General features: G+C 43.0%; 1 protein-coding gene across 1 annotated transcript; it reads right to left on the bottom strand.

Moving 5' to 3' along the window:
* Positions 1 to 346: 346 nt before the first annotated feature.
* On the bottom strand, positions 347 to 15,564 carry MRPS36 (mitochondrial ribosomal protein S36). Its single transcript, XM_003266014.3, has 4 exons — positions 15,440 to 15,564; positions 4,417 to 4,480; positions 2,435 to 2,622; positions 347 to 1,300 (listed from the first exon to the last, which is right to left on the bottom strand). Exons 1-4 carry the CDS (start codon positions 15,479 to 15,481, stop codon positions 1,283 to 1,285), a joined length of 312 nt encoding a protein of 103 aa, XP_003266062.1. The 5' UTR covers positions 15,482 to 15,564; the 3' UTR covers positions 347 to 1,282.
* Positions 15,565 to 15,921: the final 357 nt, after the last annotated feature.

The following is a 15,921-nucleotide window of genomic DNA, read 5'->3' as shown; positions in this document are numbered from 1 at the left end:
TCAGGTGATCAACCTGCCTTGGCTCCCCAAAGTGCTGGTATTACAAAGCATGAGCCACTGCACCTGGCCTGAATCATGTTTTTCAATGAGTCACCTGAACAGCTTATTGCCAGCATCAAACTCCAATCCCTATCTCATATTTGTGCTGAACAACATTTACACTAGGCCACAGCAAAAAATTTATAAGAGAAGTAGATCAACTCTGTGGAGTAATAGAAATAAGTAAAAATTAACCCACAGGCAACTCAGTAAATACAGAAGCATACTCAAAACCAATTCTATTTCTTGCTCATGACCTACCCTTAACTCTCAGGGAGGACTTCTTTAAAGCATATTGTAGAAATCATTAAAGGTATGGAAGAGAATTTATTTAGCTTTGTGAGGCTTTACTTCACAGTATACATACCCTTGGCACAGGAGGGGCCCCATGAAAGTTTCATAAACTGCTTAATAAGTAAATATGTTGATTTTATGAGGCTTTCAGACATTAAGTTTGAGAAAGTTAATGGTTATCAGGATTTGCATACAAGATCACAAAACAGTAAAATAAACCAAAGAACAAGACTTCCTTACAACCTCTGAAACATAATAAATTGCAATTTCTAGTGAAATCTTTATTCCTATGCTAGATTCATTTTGATCTCTTATTTTCCATTTTACACTTTTTGACTATCTTTGGAATCTTTTGTATGATCTCCTCTATCTTAATAGTATAGTCACCTATTTTAGCTTGACTATATTTTTATCATTCCGAGTAGGATATACTTACTAAGCCAGTTATACTCCAGTAAACTTGTGAATGAAAAAACATTAGAGAACAGAGAATTAAGAACAAGTAATAGAGCAATTATTTCACTAATCCTCACCCAATTTCAGGAAAATCATGTCCCTAAAACAGCAATTCTGACTGATAAATTTTTCCATGTCTGAACAGAAAGTAAAGTGAAATTACGGGAACCCTATGATAGTTTACTACACATTGTGTGCTTTTAATAGTTTAACACTGGTAATGTTTGATAATCAAGAGTAAATTAATAGGCTAACATTTAAAAATATATACTTTAATAAGTATAAAGTATATAAACAATTAGGTAAGCTTGTGGAGAAGCTGACCAAGATACATAAATTAGGAAATACAAGTGTCCACCTAAATTTTCTATATTTCATTTTTTTCATAATATTTATTAAAGGTGTTTAATATACAGTTTCTCATCTGTCATTCTGGAAGTCCTTTATTGTAAAGACAATTCTATTGTCTGATGACAAACAGCAGCCACCATGGTTATTCAGGACCTCCACGCTGAAAAGGAAAAAATAAAGCAGTAAGATTAGATGTTAAATTGACGCAGGAAATGTTTTGATGGCAATTTTACAAATTTATACAATCTTCAGTAAGTAATCTTCGGTTTTTTTTTTTTTTTTTTTTTTTTTTTGAGACGGAGTCTGGCTCTGTCGCCCAGGCTGGAGTGCAGTGGCGGGATCTCGGCTCACTGCAATCTCCGCCTCCCGGGTTCACGCCATTCTCCTGCCTCAGCCTCCCGAGTAGCTGGGACTACAGGCACCTGCCACCGCGCCCGGCTAATTTTTTGTATTTTTAGTAGAGATGGGGTTTCACCGTGTTAGCCAGGATGGTCTCGATCTCCTGACCTTGTGATCCACCTGCCTCGGCCTCCCAAAGTGCTAGGATTACAGGCGTGAGCCACCACGCCCAGCCGTAATCTTCAGTTTTAAAAAATAGTTTTGAATTAGTCAAAACTTTTGGGTACTCGTATCAATTCTTTTCTTTTTTTTTTTGAGATGGAGTTTCCGGAGTTTCACTCTTGCCCAAGCTAGAGTGCAGTGGTGTGACCTTGGCTCACTGCAACCTCCGCCTCCAGGGTTAGAGAGATTCTCCTGCCTCAGCCTCCCGAGTAGCTGGGATTATAGGCGCCCGCCATCACACCCAGCTAATTTTTGTATTTTTAGTAGAAGCGGGGTTTCACCACATTGGCCAGGCTGGTTTCCAACTCCTGACCTCAGGTGACCCACCTGCCTTGGCCTCCCAAAGTGCTAGGATTACAGGCGTGAGCCACCATGCCCAGCCCTCTTATCAATTCTTATAAACATAATTTCAGACCTGGAAGGGACTCAAGGTTGACCCGTCCTTAAATTTCTTGGTATCAGAAGCTCTTCACACTCTGAAAAATTATTGAGGACCCCAAAGAACTGTTTTTTATGTGATTATATCTTTTGATATTGATATATCACACATATTTACAGAGGGATTTGACTATGGTTTCTTTCTCATAGTCTTGGCCTACCTGACCATCCTGTCTTAGCTCTGACCACACTCTGACAAGACAATAGGAATAGCATGTAAATCAGCAAATGAAATCCCCAAAGCCAAAATGTTATGGTGTTTTGCGTAGTCTTGGGACAAAGAGCAATGACATACTTGGATAAATTCAATTTCTTCTTGAGACACAAGTTTCCTTCTGTATTTCTGAGGTAATGTTTTTATTATTTCTGCAGTGTCTGGTGGACCCTGATACATCAGCAAATCTGGTGATTTACTTCCCTTAGAATGTTGTGAAATTACAGAAGAGTGAGATGGTAGCCCTGCTGATCTCAAAGCTTCTGATACTGAAATAAAAAAAAAAAGACCTTATTAGAGAAATTGTTCAGATGTCAAAATACTGAGTCTTAAAATACTATCAAATAATCAAGTCATTCTTGAAATGAAGTCATTCTTCAAATAACTCTTGAAGTATTATAATTCCAAAAGGTAAATATTGTAGAGTAACTCAGTTGGCTATATATAATTTCATAAAGGTTTTTAAAAACTAAGGAGGTAGCTTTAAAATTTTTATATATTTATTGTTTAGAGATGGGGTCTTGCCTTGTTGCCCAGGCTGATCTTGAACTCCTGGGCTCAAGCAAGCATCCTGCCAGCCATCCCACCTCAGCCTGTGAGTAGTCAGGACTATAGGCATGTGCCACTGCACCCAGCTAAGGGGCGGTCTTAAGTAAATGAATTACAAAAATGTAAAATAATGAAATTTCTAGTTAGTGGAATTCAGCCCTTTAGGGGAACCTACACTACTTAAGCTTATGTCACATAACCCCTCATAGGCCAACACATGGTGGAGTTTACAGGTAATATCTTACAATAAGGAATAAGAAAGTCAGTAAATGTAAATGAGGGTAGTTTTCTCAATATCTTTACACTTGTTTAAGCATCTTCATTCTTCAATAGTTACAATAAGTTAAAAATATACCTATAAAATGTGTTAAAATTGCCTGAATTAAAGATCAAGAGAGGCACAGAGGATCTGGTTTTTTTAAAAAAGGGCGGGAATCAGAGAAAAACAGAACCCTTTCAGAATCTTCTCCCATTAATTTTGAATAAATGCTAAGGATTAAGGCAATCCAAAAAATATTTACTGAGATGAACAGATAAATGAATGAATGAAAGAAAAGATGGTTGGTGAGGAGAGAAACAGGAATGGTTATTATTTTCCCAGTCTCTGCAAATGTAAGCATGGGAGAATCTTCTAAAGGATAGGAGAGAATAAACGTAGGATAAAATTTTGCCCGTATAAACTCACTAGAAATTCAGAGACATCTTCTGTTGAGTCACTACCTTTTAAAATAGGGGTAATAAAGGCCCGGTGAGTGGCTCACGCCTGTAATCCCAGCACTTTGGGAGGCCGAGGCAGGCAGATCACCTGAGATCAGGAGTCGAGACCAGCCTAGGCAACATGGTGAAACCCTGCCTCTACTAAAAATACAAAAATTAGCCAGGCGTGCTGGTGTATGCCTGTAATCCCAGCTACTAAGGAGGCTGAAGCACGAGAATTGCTTTAACCCGGGAGGGGGAGGCTGCAGTGTGCCAAGATAACACCACTGCACTCCAGCCTGGGCAACAGAGCAAGACCCTGTCTCAAAAAATAAAATAAAATAGAGGTAATAATTTTTTTTTTTTTTTTTGAGACAAAGTCTTGCCCTGTCACCCAGGCTGGAGTGTAGTGGCATGATCTCGGCTCACTGCAACCTCTGCCTCCTGGGTTCAAGCAATTCTATGCCTCAGCCTCCTGAGTAGCTGGGACTACAGGAGCCCGCCACCACGCCTGGCTAATTTTTTTGTATTTTTCAGTAGAGACAGGGTTTCACCATGTTGGCCAGGCTGGTCTTGAACTCCTGACCTCAGGTGATCCACCTGCCTTGGCCTCCCAAAGTGCTGGGATTACAGGCGTGAGCCACCGCGCCCAGCCATAAGTTAATTTCTACTTGCATGCTACATAAGGCACTATTTTGATCTAAGCTACAATAGTCTTAACTGATTTTAAAATGAGAAATATTGCCTATAATAAAATACTCATTTATAAATATTCATGTACACAATTTTAAAAGAAATCGAAATAAAATACAACTCACCATTGGGTTTAGGATTGTCTCTTCTGTCAGGAAACCTTATTAATGGAGTGTGTGGTTTGACTACCTAAAGGAAAAATAATATGCATGAAAAACAATCTCATTAACTAAAAGAAATGATCTACTAAACCTCATAAGTAGATACTTTTGTTAAAATTACTCTTTGACAGCAACTTTAAATTATACTCTTCCCCAACCAGGAAAGCTGGTGTATGAATTATTAACTTGTCTACCTGGTAAACACAACTTTGTACTTTATATATCACAAGACTTTCATTGTACTATCGAAGGTGTACTTCACTTCAAAGCAACCCAATGGAGGAGATGATGTAGAGTTTACGTTGCATGACTTATTGATTGGTAAAAATGAAAGCTGGCTGGGCGCAGTGGCTTATGCCTGTAATTCCAACATTTGGGGAGGCCCAGGTGGGCAGATTGTGTGAGTGCAGGAGTTTGAGACCAGCCTGGGCAACATGGTGAAACCCCGTCTCTACCAAAAATTAAAACAAAAACAAAAACAAAAAGAGAAAAACAAGGCCTGGTGTGATAGCTCACGCCTGTAATCCCAACATTTTGGGAGGCCAAGGCGGGTGGATCACGAGGTCAGGAGTTCAAGACCAGCCTGGCCAACATGGTGAAACCCCATCTCTACTAAAAATACAAAAATTAGCTGGGCATGGTGGTGCATGCCTGTAATCCTAGCTACTTGCGAGGCTAAGGCAGGAGAATTGCTTGAACCGGGACTCCGGAGGCGGAGGTTGCAGTGAGCTGAGATCGTGCCACTGCACTCTAGCCTGGGCTACAGAGTGAGACTCCATCTCAAAAAAAAAAAAAAACAAAAAGGTGGCTGGGCATGGTGGCTCACGCCTGTAATCCCAGCACTGTGGAAGGCCGAGGCGGGTGGATCACAAGGTCAGGATTCGAGAGCAGCCTGACCAACAGGGTGAAACCTCATATCTACTAAAAATACAAAAATTAGCAGGGCGTGGTGGTAGTGCGCATCTGTAATCCCAGCTACTCAGGAGGCTGAGGCAGGAGAATCGCTTGAACGCAGGAGGCAGAGGTTGCAGTGAGCAGAGATAGTGCCACCACACTCCAGTCTGACCACAGAATGACTCCGTCTCAAAAAAAAAAAATAGATAAATGTGGTGCTATGTGCCTGTAGTTCCAGCTACTTGGGAGGCTGAGGTGGGAGGATCACTTGAACCAAGGAGGCAGAGGTTGCAATGAGCTCAGATCTTGCCACTGCACTCCAGCCTGGGCGACAGAGTGAGACCCCATCTCAAACAAAAAACATTAGAAATTTACTGCCTTTTTTTTTCCCTTTTTTCAGATGGAGTCTCACTCTGTCGCCCAGGCTGGAGTGCAATCTCAGCTCACTGGAACCTCCGCCTCCTGGGTTCAAGCGATTCTCCTGCCCCAGCCTCCTGAGTAGCTGGGACTACAGGCATGTGCCACCACACCCGGCTAATTTTTTTCACTTTTAGTAGAGACGGGGTTTCACCGTGTTAGCCAAGATGGTCTCAATCTCCTGACCTCATGATCCGCCCACCTTGGCCTCCTAAAGTGCTGGGATTACAGGTGTGAGCCACCACACCCGGCAGAAATTTACTGACTTTTTAAGTTTTTTGTTGAGACAGGGTCTGGCTCGTTGCCCAGGATGGAGTGCACTGGCATGATGTGGGCTTACCGCAACCTCCACCTCTTGCTCCTAGGTACAAGCAATCTTCTCGCCTTAGCCTCCCAAAGTGCTAGGATTTCAGGCATGAACCACTGCACCTGGCCTCCTGACTTGTTTTGAGTGTTATTTCCCTACTATATTAATACCTAACAGGTAAGAAAAAACAATCATTTTGAAAATTAGAAAATTAAAGAATACTTTTTTTGACTACAAAAGTAACACAAGTTCTGTGTAAAACATTTGGAAGAACACAGAAAAGCAAAAGAAGAAAACACTATCATCCCAAGACCCACATAAAACAAATAAAAACTTTTTTTTTTTTGAGATGGAGTCTCCCTCTGTCACCCAGGCTGGAATGTAGCGGCGTAATCTCTGTTCACTGCAACCTCCACCTCCCAGGTTCAAGCAATTCTCCTGCCTCAGCCTCCTGAGTAGCCAGGATTACAGGCCTGCGCCACCACACCCCGCTAATTTTTGTATTTTTAGTAGATATGGAGTTTCCCCATTTTACCCAGGCTGGTCTTGAACTCCTGACCTCAAATGATCCACCTGCTTTGGCTTCCCAAAGTGCTGGGATTACAGGCGTGGGCCACCATGCCCAGCCCAAATTAAAACATTTGATAGCACTTTATTTTAGTCTTTTTCCTATACCCATAGGAATACTTTTTTTTTTTTTTTTTTTTGAGACAGAGTCTTGCTGTGTCGCCCAGACTGGAGTACAGTGCTGCAATCATGGCTCACTGCAACCTCTGCCTCAAGGGTTCAAGTGATTCTCCTGCCTCAGCCTCCCGAGTAGCTGGGATTACAGGTGCCCGCCACCACGCCCAGCTAATTTTTATATTTTTAGTAGAGACAGGGTTTCACCATGTTGGCCAGGCTGGTTTCGAACTCCCGACCTCAGGCAATCTGCCTGACTAGGCCTCCCAAAGTGCTGGGATTAGAGGTGTGAGCCACCATGCCTGGCCTGGAATACATATTTTTGGAATACTGTTTTTATAACAGATGTTTGAAAAGTATTAACAATTTTGTCCATAAAATTCCAGATAGTGGTATAGAAGACCTTAAATGAACCTGTCAATATGAAATCTTCTGAATATACAATGCTAAGAATCTAATGAACAAAGTACTATTTTCAACTAATCTATAAATTGCTATGTAACGAATGAGACTGAGGTGTGTTTATCTGCAATATATTTGTAGTACATATTATGCATTTTATATGGGCACAGAAGCAAATAGGTATGGGATTGACCTAAAAATTCACCACTGTAATTCTGTGGCTGTGAGAAAATGCTGGAATGTATTCTCTACCTCACCATAAAATCATGCTCAAGTCTTCCACACTAAAAAACTTCTCGGCTGGGCATGGTGGCTCACGCCTGTAATCCCAGCACTTTGAGAGGCCGAGGTGAGTGGTGGATCATGAGGTCAGGAGATCGAGACCATTCTGGCTAACACGGAGAAACCCCGTCTCTACTAAAAATACAAACAAAGTAGCCAGGCGTGGTGGCACACACCTGTAGTCCCAGGTACTCGGGAGGCTGAGGCAGGAGAATTGCTTAAACCTGGGAGGCAGAGGTTGCAGTGAGCCGAGATCGTGCCCCTGCACTCCAGCCTGGGCAAAAGAGAAAGACTTTGTCTCAAAAAAAAAAAAAAAAAAAAAAAAAAAAGGCTGCGTGCCGTGGCTCACGCCTGTCATCCCAGCACTTTGGGAGGCCAAAGCAGGTGGATCATGAGGTCACAAATTCAAGAACAGCCTGGCCAAGACGGTGAAACCCCGTCTCTACTAAAAAAATAAAAAAATTAGCCGGGCGTGGTGGTGGGCACCTGTAATCCCAGCTACTCGGGAGGCTAAGGCAGAGAATTGCTTGAACCCGGGAAGTGGAAGTCCGAGATCAAGCCACTGCACTCCAGCCTAGGTGACAGAGAGAGGCTCTGTCTCAAAAAAAAAAAAAAAAAAAAAAAAAAAAAAAAAACTTCTCTATTAACTGTTTCTTCACTTTCATAGCCAAGCTTCTTAAGAGAATGTTCTGTCTATCCTATTGTCACTCCCCTATTTAAAAGTTTGAAAACTGGCTGAGCTCAGTGGCTCATGCCTGTAATTCCAGCACTTTGGGAGGCTGAGGCAAGAGGATGGCTTGAGCCCAGGAGTTTGAGACCAGCCTGAGCAAGAAGATGAGACTCCCTCTCTACAACTTAAAAGAAAAAAAAAAGTTTGAAAAATGTTCTACAGCTTTCGGGATAAAGTTCAAACTCTCATTTGGCACTCACAACACCCATTGTGATCTGGCCTCTCCTTACTTTGCCAGCCTTTCTCCCCTACTCTCTTATGTACCGGTTGCTCCAAGTATTCTGAAGTATTTTTCCTTTCCCCAATTCATCCTGCTATTTATCCTCATTCCATCTAGAGCTTACGTCCTCTGCCATGAAATCTCCCTCCCACCCCATTCCACTTCCATGCCTATCCTTCTGACTGCTTATCCTTTACAACAGCTCAAATGTCACTCTTCTCTAAGAACCTTTCCCAAATTCCAAAGTCTGAGTTAAAAACTCTCCTCATGTTTTCAGAGGACAGATAAGTTAGCCAATGATTATAGGACAGCGCTAAGCTCCTGGACAGTCAGAGACAGAAAATTAAGCACTTCTGCAGCAGCATTCCTGTTACATGGTAAATGCCCAAGTAACAGTTGCCAAATAAGTGAATAAACCATTTGTAAGTTAGGTCTAACTGTATAGGCATGTAAATATGTATTATATACTTATACAAATATACATACACTGCAGAGAAGGAATCATTTGCAACATTGCTTTTATATACTTAAAAACATGATTTAATATGGCCTTATAGGCCGGGCACGGTGTCTCACACCTGTAATCCCAGCACTTTGGAAGGCCAAAGCGGGCGGATCACTTGAGGTCAGGAGTTCAAGACAAACCGGGTCAACATGGTGAAACCCCATCTCTACTAAATATACAAAAATTAGCTGGGTGTGGTGGCACAGGCCTGTAATCCCAGCTACTCAGGAGGCTGGGGCACGAGAAATCACTTGAACCCAGGAGGTGGAGGTTGCAGTGAGCCAAGATTGTACCACTGCACTCCAGCCTGGGCGACAGAGTGAGACTCCATCTCAAAAAAAAACAAAAAAAACAAAAAAAAACCCAACAATAATAATAATATGGTCTTAAAAATTTAATTCGCACTGTTTGGTATCCCTACTTTTTAACAAAAAAATTTTTATTTTGAGATAGGGTCTTGCTCTTGTCGCCCAGTGCAGTGGTATGATCACAGCTCATTACAGCCCAACCTCCCAGGCTCAAGTGATCCTCCCACCTTAGCCTCCAAAGTAACTGGGACTATGAGTGTGCACCACCACGCCTGGCTAATTTTTAAAATTTTTTGTGGAGATGGGATCTCCCTATGTTCCTTAGGTGGGTCTTGAACTCTTGGGCTTAAGCGATCCTCCTGCCTTGGCCACCCAAAGTACAGGGATTACAGGCATGAGCCACTGCACCCAGCCCTAGAAAGTGTTTTAAATGCAAAAAAGTAGAATGGTATAAAATAAACCCTGATATAGGCCGGGCGCAGTGGCTCACACCTGTAATCCCAGCACTTTGGGAGGCCGAGGTGGGTGGATCATGAGGTCAGGAGTTTGAGACCATCCTGGCTAACATGGGAAACCCTGTCTCTACTAAAAATACAAAAAATTAGCCGGGCGTGGTGGCGGGCGCCTGTAGTCCCAGCTACTTGGGAGGCTGAGGCAGGAGAATGGTGTGAACGCGGGAGGTGGAGCTTGCAGTGAGCCGAGATGGTGCCACTGCACTCCAGCCTGGGCGACAGAGTGAGACTCCGTCTCAAAAAATAATAATAAAATAAAATAAAATAAACCCTGATATATTCATCACACAACTTCAACAATAATATAGTCAATCTTATTTCATAATCCCTTCCCTGATTAAACAAATCCCATACATTTAATCCCATCTCATCTGTTAATGCCTTCCACACATTACTGACAAACAGAATTTTTGTTAAATCATAACTCCAATACTTTTTTTTTTCCAATTTGAAAGCAGTGAAGTCAGGCTCAGTGGCTCATGCATGTAATCCCAGCACTTTGAGAGGCTGAGGCAGGAGGATCACTTGAGCCCAGGAGTTAGAGACCAGCCTGAGCAATATAGTCAGACCCTGTCTCTACTAAAAATTTTAAAAAGTTAGCTGGGCATGGTGGCGTGGGCCTGTAGTCCCAGCTACTTGGGATGCTTAGGTGAGAAGATCACTTGATCCCAAGAGGTTGAGGCTACAGTAAATCAGCCAAGATCATGCTACTGCACTGCAGCCTGGGCAACAGCAAGATCCTGTCTCAAAAAAAAAAAAAAGTCACTTTATTAACTAATGAGATTCCAAATATAATCATGGTAGACACCTTAGTTCATCCAAGTTTTTGTTCAGGTGAGCCCCAATACTTTTGCTACACTTAACTAACAATAATTCCTACTATCATCTAATATTTAGCTTATGCCCACATTTCCCCTTCTTGATTGGGTGTGGTGACTCACACCTGTAATCTCAGCACTTTGGGAGTCTGAGGCAGGTGGATTTCTTGAGCTCAGGAGTTTGAACCAGCCCGGGCAACATGGCAAAACTCTGTCTCTACAAAAAATACCAAAAACTTAGCTGCGAGTGGTGCTGCACACCTTTAGTCCCAGCTATTTGGGGGGCTGAGGCAGGAGGATCACTTGAACCTCGGGAGGTCAAGGCTGCAATGAGCCATGATCATGCCACTACACTCCAGTCTGTGTGACAAAGAGAGACTCTGTCTCAAACAAAACAAAACAAAACAAAAATTTCCCCTTCTCAACTGTCTTTTTAGATTCTAAATACAAATATGACAAACAAATAACTCCAATTGTATATTAGTTGGATAACTAAGAAGCCAATCTGAAAAGTCTCCCATTGTATGATTGCAACCATATGACATTCTAGAAAAGGTCAAACTATCCATCTAAGATTTTTTTTTTTTTCTTTTTTGAGACAGAGTCTCACTCTGTCGCCCACGCTGGAGTGCAATGGTGCGATCTCGGCTCACTGCAAGCTCCGCCCGGGTTCAAGTGATTCTCCTGCTTCAGCCTCCTGAGTAGCTGGGACTACAGGTATGTGCCATCATGTCCAGCTAATTTTTGTATTTTTAGTAGAGATGAGGATTCTCCATGTTGGCCGGGATGGTCTCAATTTCTTGATCTTGTGATCTGCCCGCCTCGGCCTCCCAAAGTGTTGGGATTACAGGCATGAGCCACCGCACCCGGCCCCATCTAAGATTTATTCATGCCTTTTCATGGCTTGATAGCTCATTTCTTTTTAGTGCTGAATAATATTTCAATATCTAGATGTACCACAGTTTATCAATTCACCTACTGAAGGATATCTTGTTTGCTTCTAAATTTCGGTAATTATGAATAAAGCTGCCATAAACATCTGTGTGCAGCTTTTATGTGGACATAAGTTTTCAACTCACTTGGGTAGCTACTATGGAGTGTAATGGCTAGATCGTGTGGTAAGATTATGTTTCCTTTTGTATGAAATTGCCAAACTGGGATCAGCGCCGTGGCTGACGCCTGTAATTCCAACACTTCAGGAGGTCAAGGCAGGTGGATCATTTGAGTCCAAGAGTTCAAGACTAGCCTGGGCAACATAGTGAAAACCTGACTCTACAAAAAATACAAAAATTAGTCAGGCATGGTGGTATGTGCCTAAAAAAGAAAGAAATTGCCAAACTGTCTTCCAAAGTGGCTGTACCATTTTGCATTCCCACCAGCAATGAATGAGAGTTCCTGTTAGGTGGGATAGTAATGAGAATTCACACCTTTGTCAACATTAGGTGTTGTCAAGTGTTTTGGATTCTGGCCATTCTAATAGGTGTGTAATGGCTGTCTTAACTTGAAATTCTCTAATGACATATGATGTTGAATATCTTTTCTTTCTTTTTTTGAGACAGTCTCACTCTGTCGCCCAGGCTGGAGTGCAATGGCGCGATCTCGGCTCACTGCAACCTCCACCTCCCAGGTTCAAGCAGTTCTCCTGCCTCAGCCTCCCAAGTAGCTGGGATTACAGGTGCACACCACCACACCTGGCTAATTTTTGTACTTTTAGTAGAGATGGGGTTTTGCCATGTTGGCCAGGCTGGTCTCGAACTCCTGACCTCAAGTGATCCGTCCACCTCGGCCTCCCAAAGTGCTAGGATTACAGGCATGAACCACCGTGCCTGACTGAGTATCTTTTCATTAGACCTAGGTGTCATTCATGACACCTATTTTATGTCATTTAAATATATCAGTTTTCTTTTTTTTTTGAGACAGGATTACACTCTGTTGCCCGCTGGAGTGCAGTGGTGTGATCTCAGCTCAATGCAACCTCAACTTCCCAGGCTCAAGCAATCCTCCCACTTAAAGCGATCCTCCCACTTCAGCCTCCCAAGTAGCTGGGACTACAGGCGTGCACCACCACACCCAGTTAACTTTTGTATTTTTTGTAGAGACAGGGTTTCACCATGTTGGCCAGGCTGGTCTTGAACTCCTGGGCTCAAGCGATCCACCCACTTCAGCATCCCAAAGTGTGTGTATTTTCTTTGATGAGGTGTCCAGCTGTTTTGCCTATTTTAAAATTCAGTCATTTATTTTTATTTATTTTCTTATTGTTGAGTTCTTGTTTTCTTTTCTTTTTTTTTTTTTTGAGACAGAGTCTTGCTCTGTTACACAGGCTGGGGTGCAGTGGAGTGATCGTGGTTCACTGCAGCGTCAAACTCCTGGGCTCAAGTGATCTTTCCACCTCAGCCTCCTGAGTAGCTAGGACTACAAGTACACACCCACACACTACCCCTCCTGCCTGGCTAATTTTTATAGAGATGGGGTCTTGTTATGTTGCCTAGGCTAATCTTGAACTCCTGGCTCAAGCAATCTTCCCACCTTGGCTTCCCAAAGTGTTGGGAGTATAGGTGTGAGCCACTGTGCCCAGCCGGCTTTGTCTTTACTTAATGTTCTGAGACCACGCTTTGTGACTTCCTATCAGTTTGTACCAATCAGTCTTTTGGCACTCTTCTCTTCCTTCAAGATATGGATCAACAACCAAATTCTAAGCTCTATGTTGTTTTTTTTTTTTTTTTTTTGAGTCAGGGTCTAGCTCTATTGTCCAGGCTGGAAAACAGTGGCATGATTATGGCTCACTGTAGCCTTGATCACCCGGGCTCAATCTTCCCACCTCAGCCTCCTGAGTAGCTGGGACCACAGGTGCACGTCACCATGCTCAGCTGATTTTTTAAAATTTTTATAGAGATGGGGTCTTGCTATGTTGCCCAGGCTGGTCTTGAACTCCTGGGCTCAAGCCATCCTCCTGCCTCAAACTGCCAAAGTGTTGGGATTACAGGCATACACCAGTGAGCCTGGCCTAAACTCTATCTCTTACTGGTACTGTAGTTCTAGCTTTATAGGCCTGTCACAGAGATACTCAACAAATTTTGCTAATGTTATATGTAATTATTACATAATATTAGCACATACTTTATTATTTATTTTTTGAGACCAGATCTTGCTCTGTTACACAGCCTGTTACACAGGCTGGGGTGCAGTGGGGGTGATTGTGGTTCACTGCAGCGTCAAACTCCTAGGCTCAAGTGATATTATATTAGCATATTGGTTGTATTCTTTTTATTTTTCTTTTTTTTTAGAGCGCAGTCACGAACCTGGTTTGAATTCTAAATAGGTGAGTACAGGTCTTTGTTCCTATGTTAGAAGGGCATAGACCATTCCTTACTGTATATCTCACAGTTTCTTCATTTGTTTGCATACATCAGCTGTTAGTATTGCTTTGGACTCTACTATTTTAACAAACTACCACAATTTGTTTATGCAAAAGACAGACATACAGATTGTTTGTGGTTTGGGGGCTATCAGAAATAGAGCCAGGGACCCGAGGGCAGTATGTACAGTACCTGCCTGCTGAGATGCCACACTCCTGCTGCCAGGCTGAACTCCTCAGCTCTGGACCCCAGTTCTTTGCTAGTAACTCTTTTTTTTCTATGAACATTTATTCTCATCACCACTGACTTCTAAATTTTAGTCATTTTGGTGGATGTGTAGGACCTCATGGTTTTAATTTTTATTTTCCTGGCAAGTAATGATATTGAGCACCTTTTAAAACGTTCATTGCTCATTTGGGTATCTTTTGTGCAACACGCTAAGTCTTTTACCCATTTTTAAATTGTTATATATTATTGATACATATGGTTATATATTATGGATAACAGACTTTTGTCAGATACTCTCAGTCCTTACAGAATCTTTAACTAGTCAATGCTCAATAACTACCCACTGAATAAGTAAGGATCATTCATTGCAATGGGACCAAAGACTGGGATCTAGGATTATCATTCAGACAACAATTTCAGGAACTTAGAAAAAGGTCTTTTAAGAGATGTACTTATATAAAGAGGAATGTACTTCTCATATCAAAAATAAAAGTCAATTATAAAATAATACAGTTTCAGGGTTCAAAGACTACGTAAACCAACCACAAAAGTGGAGGTTGTGTTCCACTTATATAGTAATTTTGCCTAAGTTAGAACCACAGCTGAAGAAACAAATAAAAAGGCTATCAGGAGTTAGTAGCTGATAGGTGGATTAACAAAGTTACTTTAGCTGTCTATCTAAACCAAGGGAAAATAGGCTTGTGAAACCAACGCTTATACACACACACACACACACACACACTAATATACACACACACACTAATTAAGCTTAAATAACATTTTTCTATTTCCCTCATCTGGCCTGTAGCGAGACGCTTGGAGAGGTTGGGGAGAACCCGCTCAGGCGAGGACGCAGTACGCGGGGCCAGTTGCCCGACCATTCCCGAGACCTTGAAGGGACACTGGGTCAGATCCAGGGTTCGCTTCCTTCCACGCCCCGCTACCGCCTTCCTTCCGATTGGCTGAGCGGGGGCACCACAGCCAATCCTAGACGGCTACCGCCAGGGCCGCCTCACCCGCACACGCCTAAGACTAACAAGGTCCTGGCGGAGGAGCCGGGGATCCCGGCAGTAGGTAAAGGACCTACCTGCCAAGTTGCTGCACGCTTGCCGCAAGGCTCGAACCCTCAGCGCCGGACCCACCTCACTGCCCGGTCCAACAGGCTCAGAGTCCCATCCTCACACACACCCGCGGGCGCCGCCACTGGCCCTCCGCAGAGGCGCGGTCACCGCTCAGCCTCTGCCACCGCCTTTACTCCCCGACGCCGTCGCCATAGTCAGCACCGTCCCTACCGCCCAAGATGCGGAAACGCGACAAATTGCTTTACCTGAACGACCCTACTGGCAGACGCCATCTTGCTGCCCATCATGACCCCCGAGAAGGGGCAGTTTCCGGGGCGCGAGCGAGCCGCGGCGATCACCGGAGTCCCGGGCAGCTGTGGGCGGCGCTTCCCGGGACGTCACGGAGGCGGAGACCGGACTGGGCTCTCCTCAGCCGAGGGGCTGGCTCCGCCCAGTGCCTGACCCCGCCCACCCCTTCTCCCTGCTAGGATCCACCCACGTGTGTTCTATTGTTTCGTTTTGGGGACAAAATTTTGTTATGGTGGGTCTCTGCTCGTTAGCCTATAAATTGTCTAGGACCATTTCCTTTCCAGAAAGCCAGTTTATAATTTCGATATAGTTCAAAATTTTATCTAGAACCAAATAAATAATACAACCTTCTGATCTGACAGGTCTTGCAAAGATTAAAAAAATTAAAAACAAAAAAAACCTTGCGGTTTCCTAAAATGAATAATTTTGTTAAAATGGG

Source organism: Nomascus leucogenys, chromosome 18 (assembly GCF_006542625.1).
Source record: "Nomascus leucogenys isolate Asia chromosome 18, Asia_NLE_v1, whole genome shotgun sequence".
Classification (NCBI taxonomy): Eukaryota; Metazoa; Chordata; class Mammalia; order Primates; family Hylobatidae; genus Nomascus; species Nomascus leucogenys.
The sequence above is the reverse complement of the archived record's forward strand: the minus strand, read 5'-3'. Positions and strand labels throughout refer to the sequence as shown.

What these genes read in the sequence shown, in the direction of transcription:
- MRPS36 (XM_003266014.3), bottom strand. Translation starts at nt 15,481, where the DNA reads ATGATGGGCAGCAAGATGGCGTCTGCCAGTAGGGTCGTTCAG. An exon ending in CTGCCAGTAGGGTCGTTCAG is followed by an intron (nt 4,481 to 15,439) that starts GTAAAGCAATTT and finishes TTTTTCCTTTAG; the next exon opens with GTAGTCAAACCACACACTCC. An exon ending in AGACAATCCTAAACCCAATG is followed by an intron (nt 2,623 to 4,416) that starts GTGAGTTGTATT and finishes TTTTTATTTCAG; the next exon opens with TATCAGAAGCTTTGAGATCA.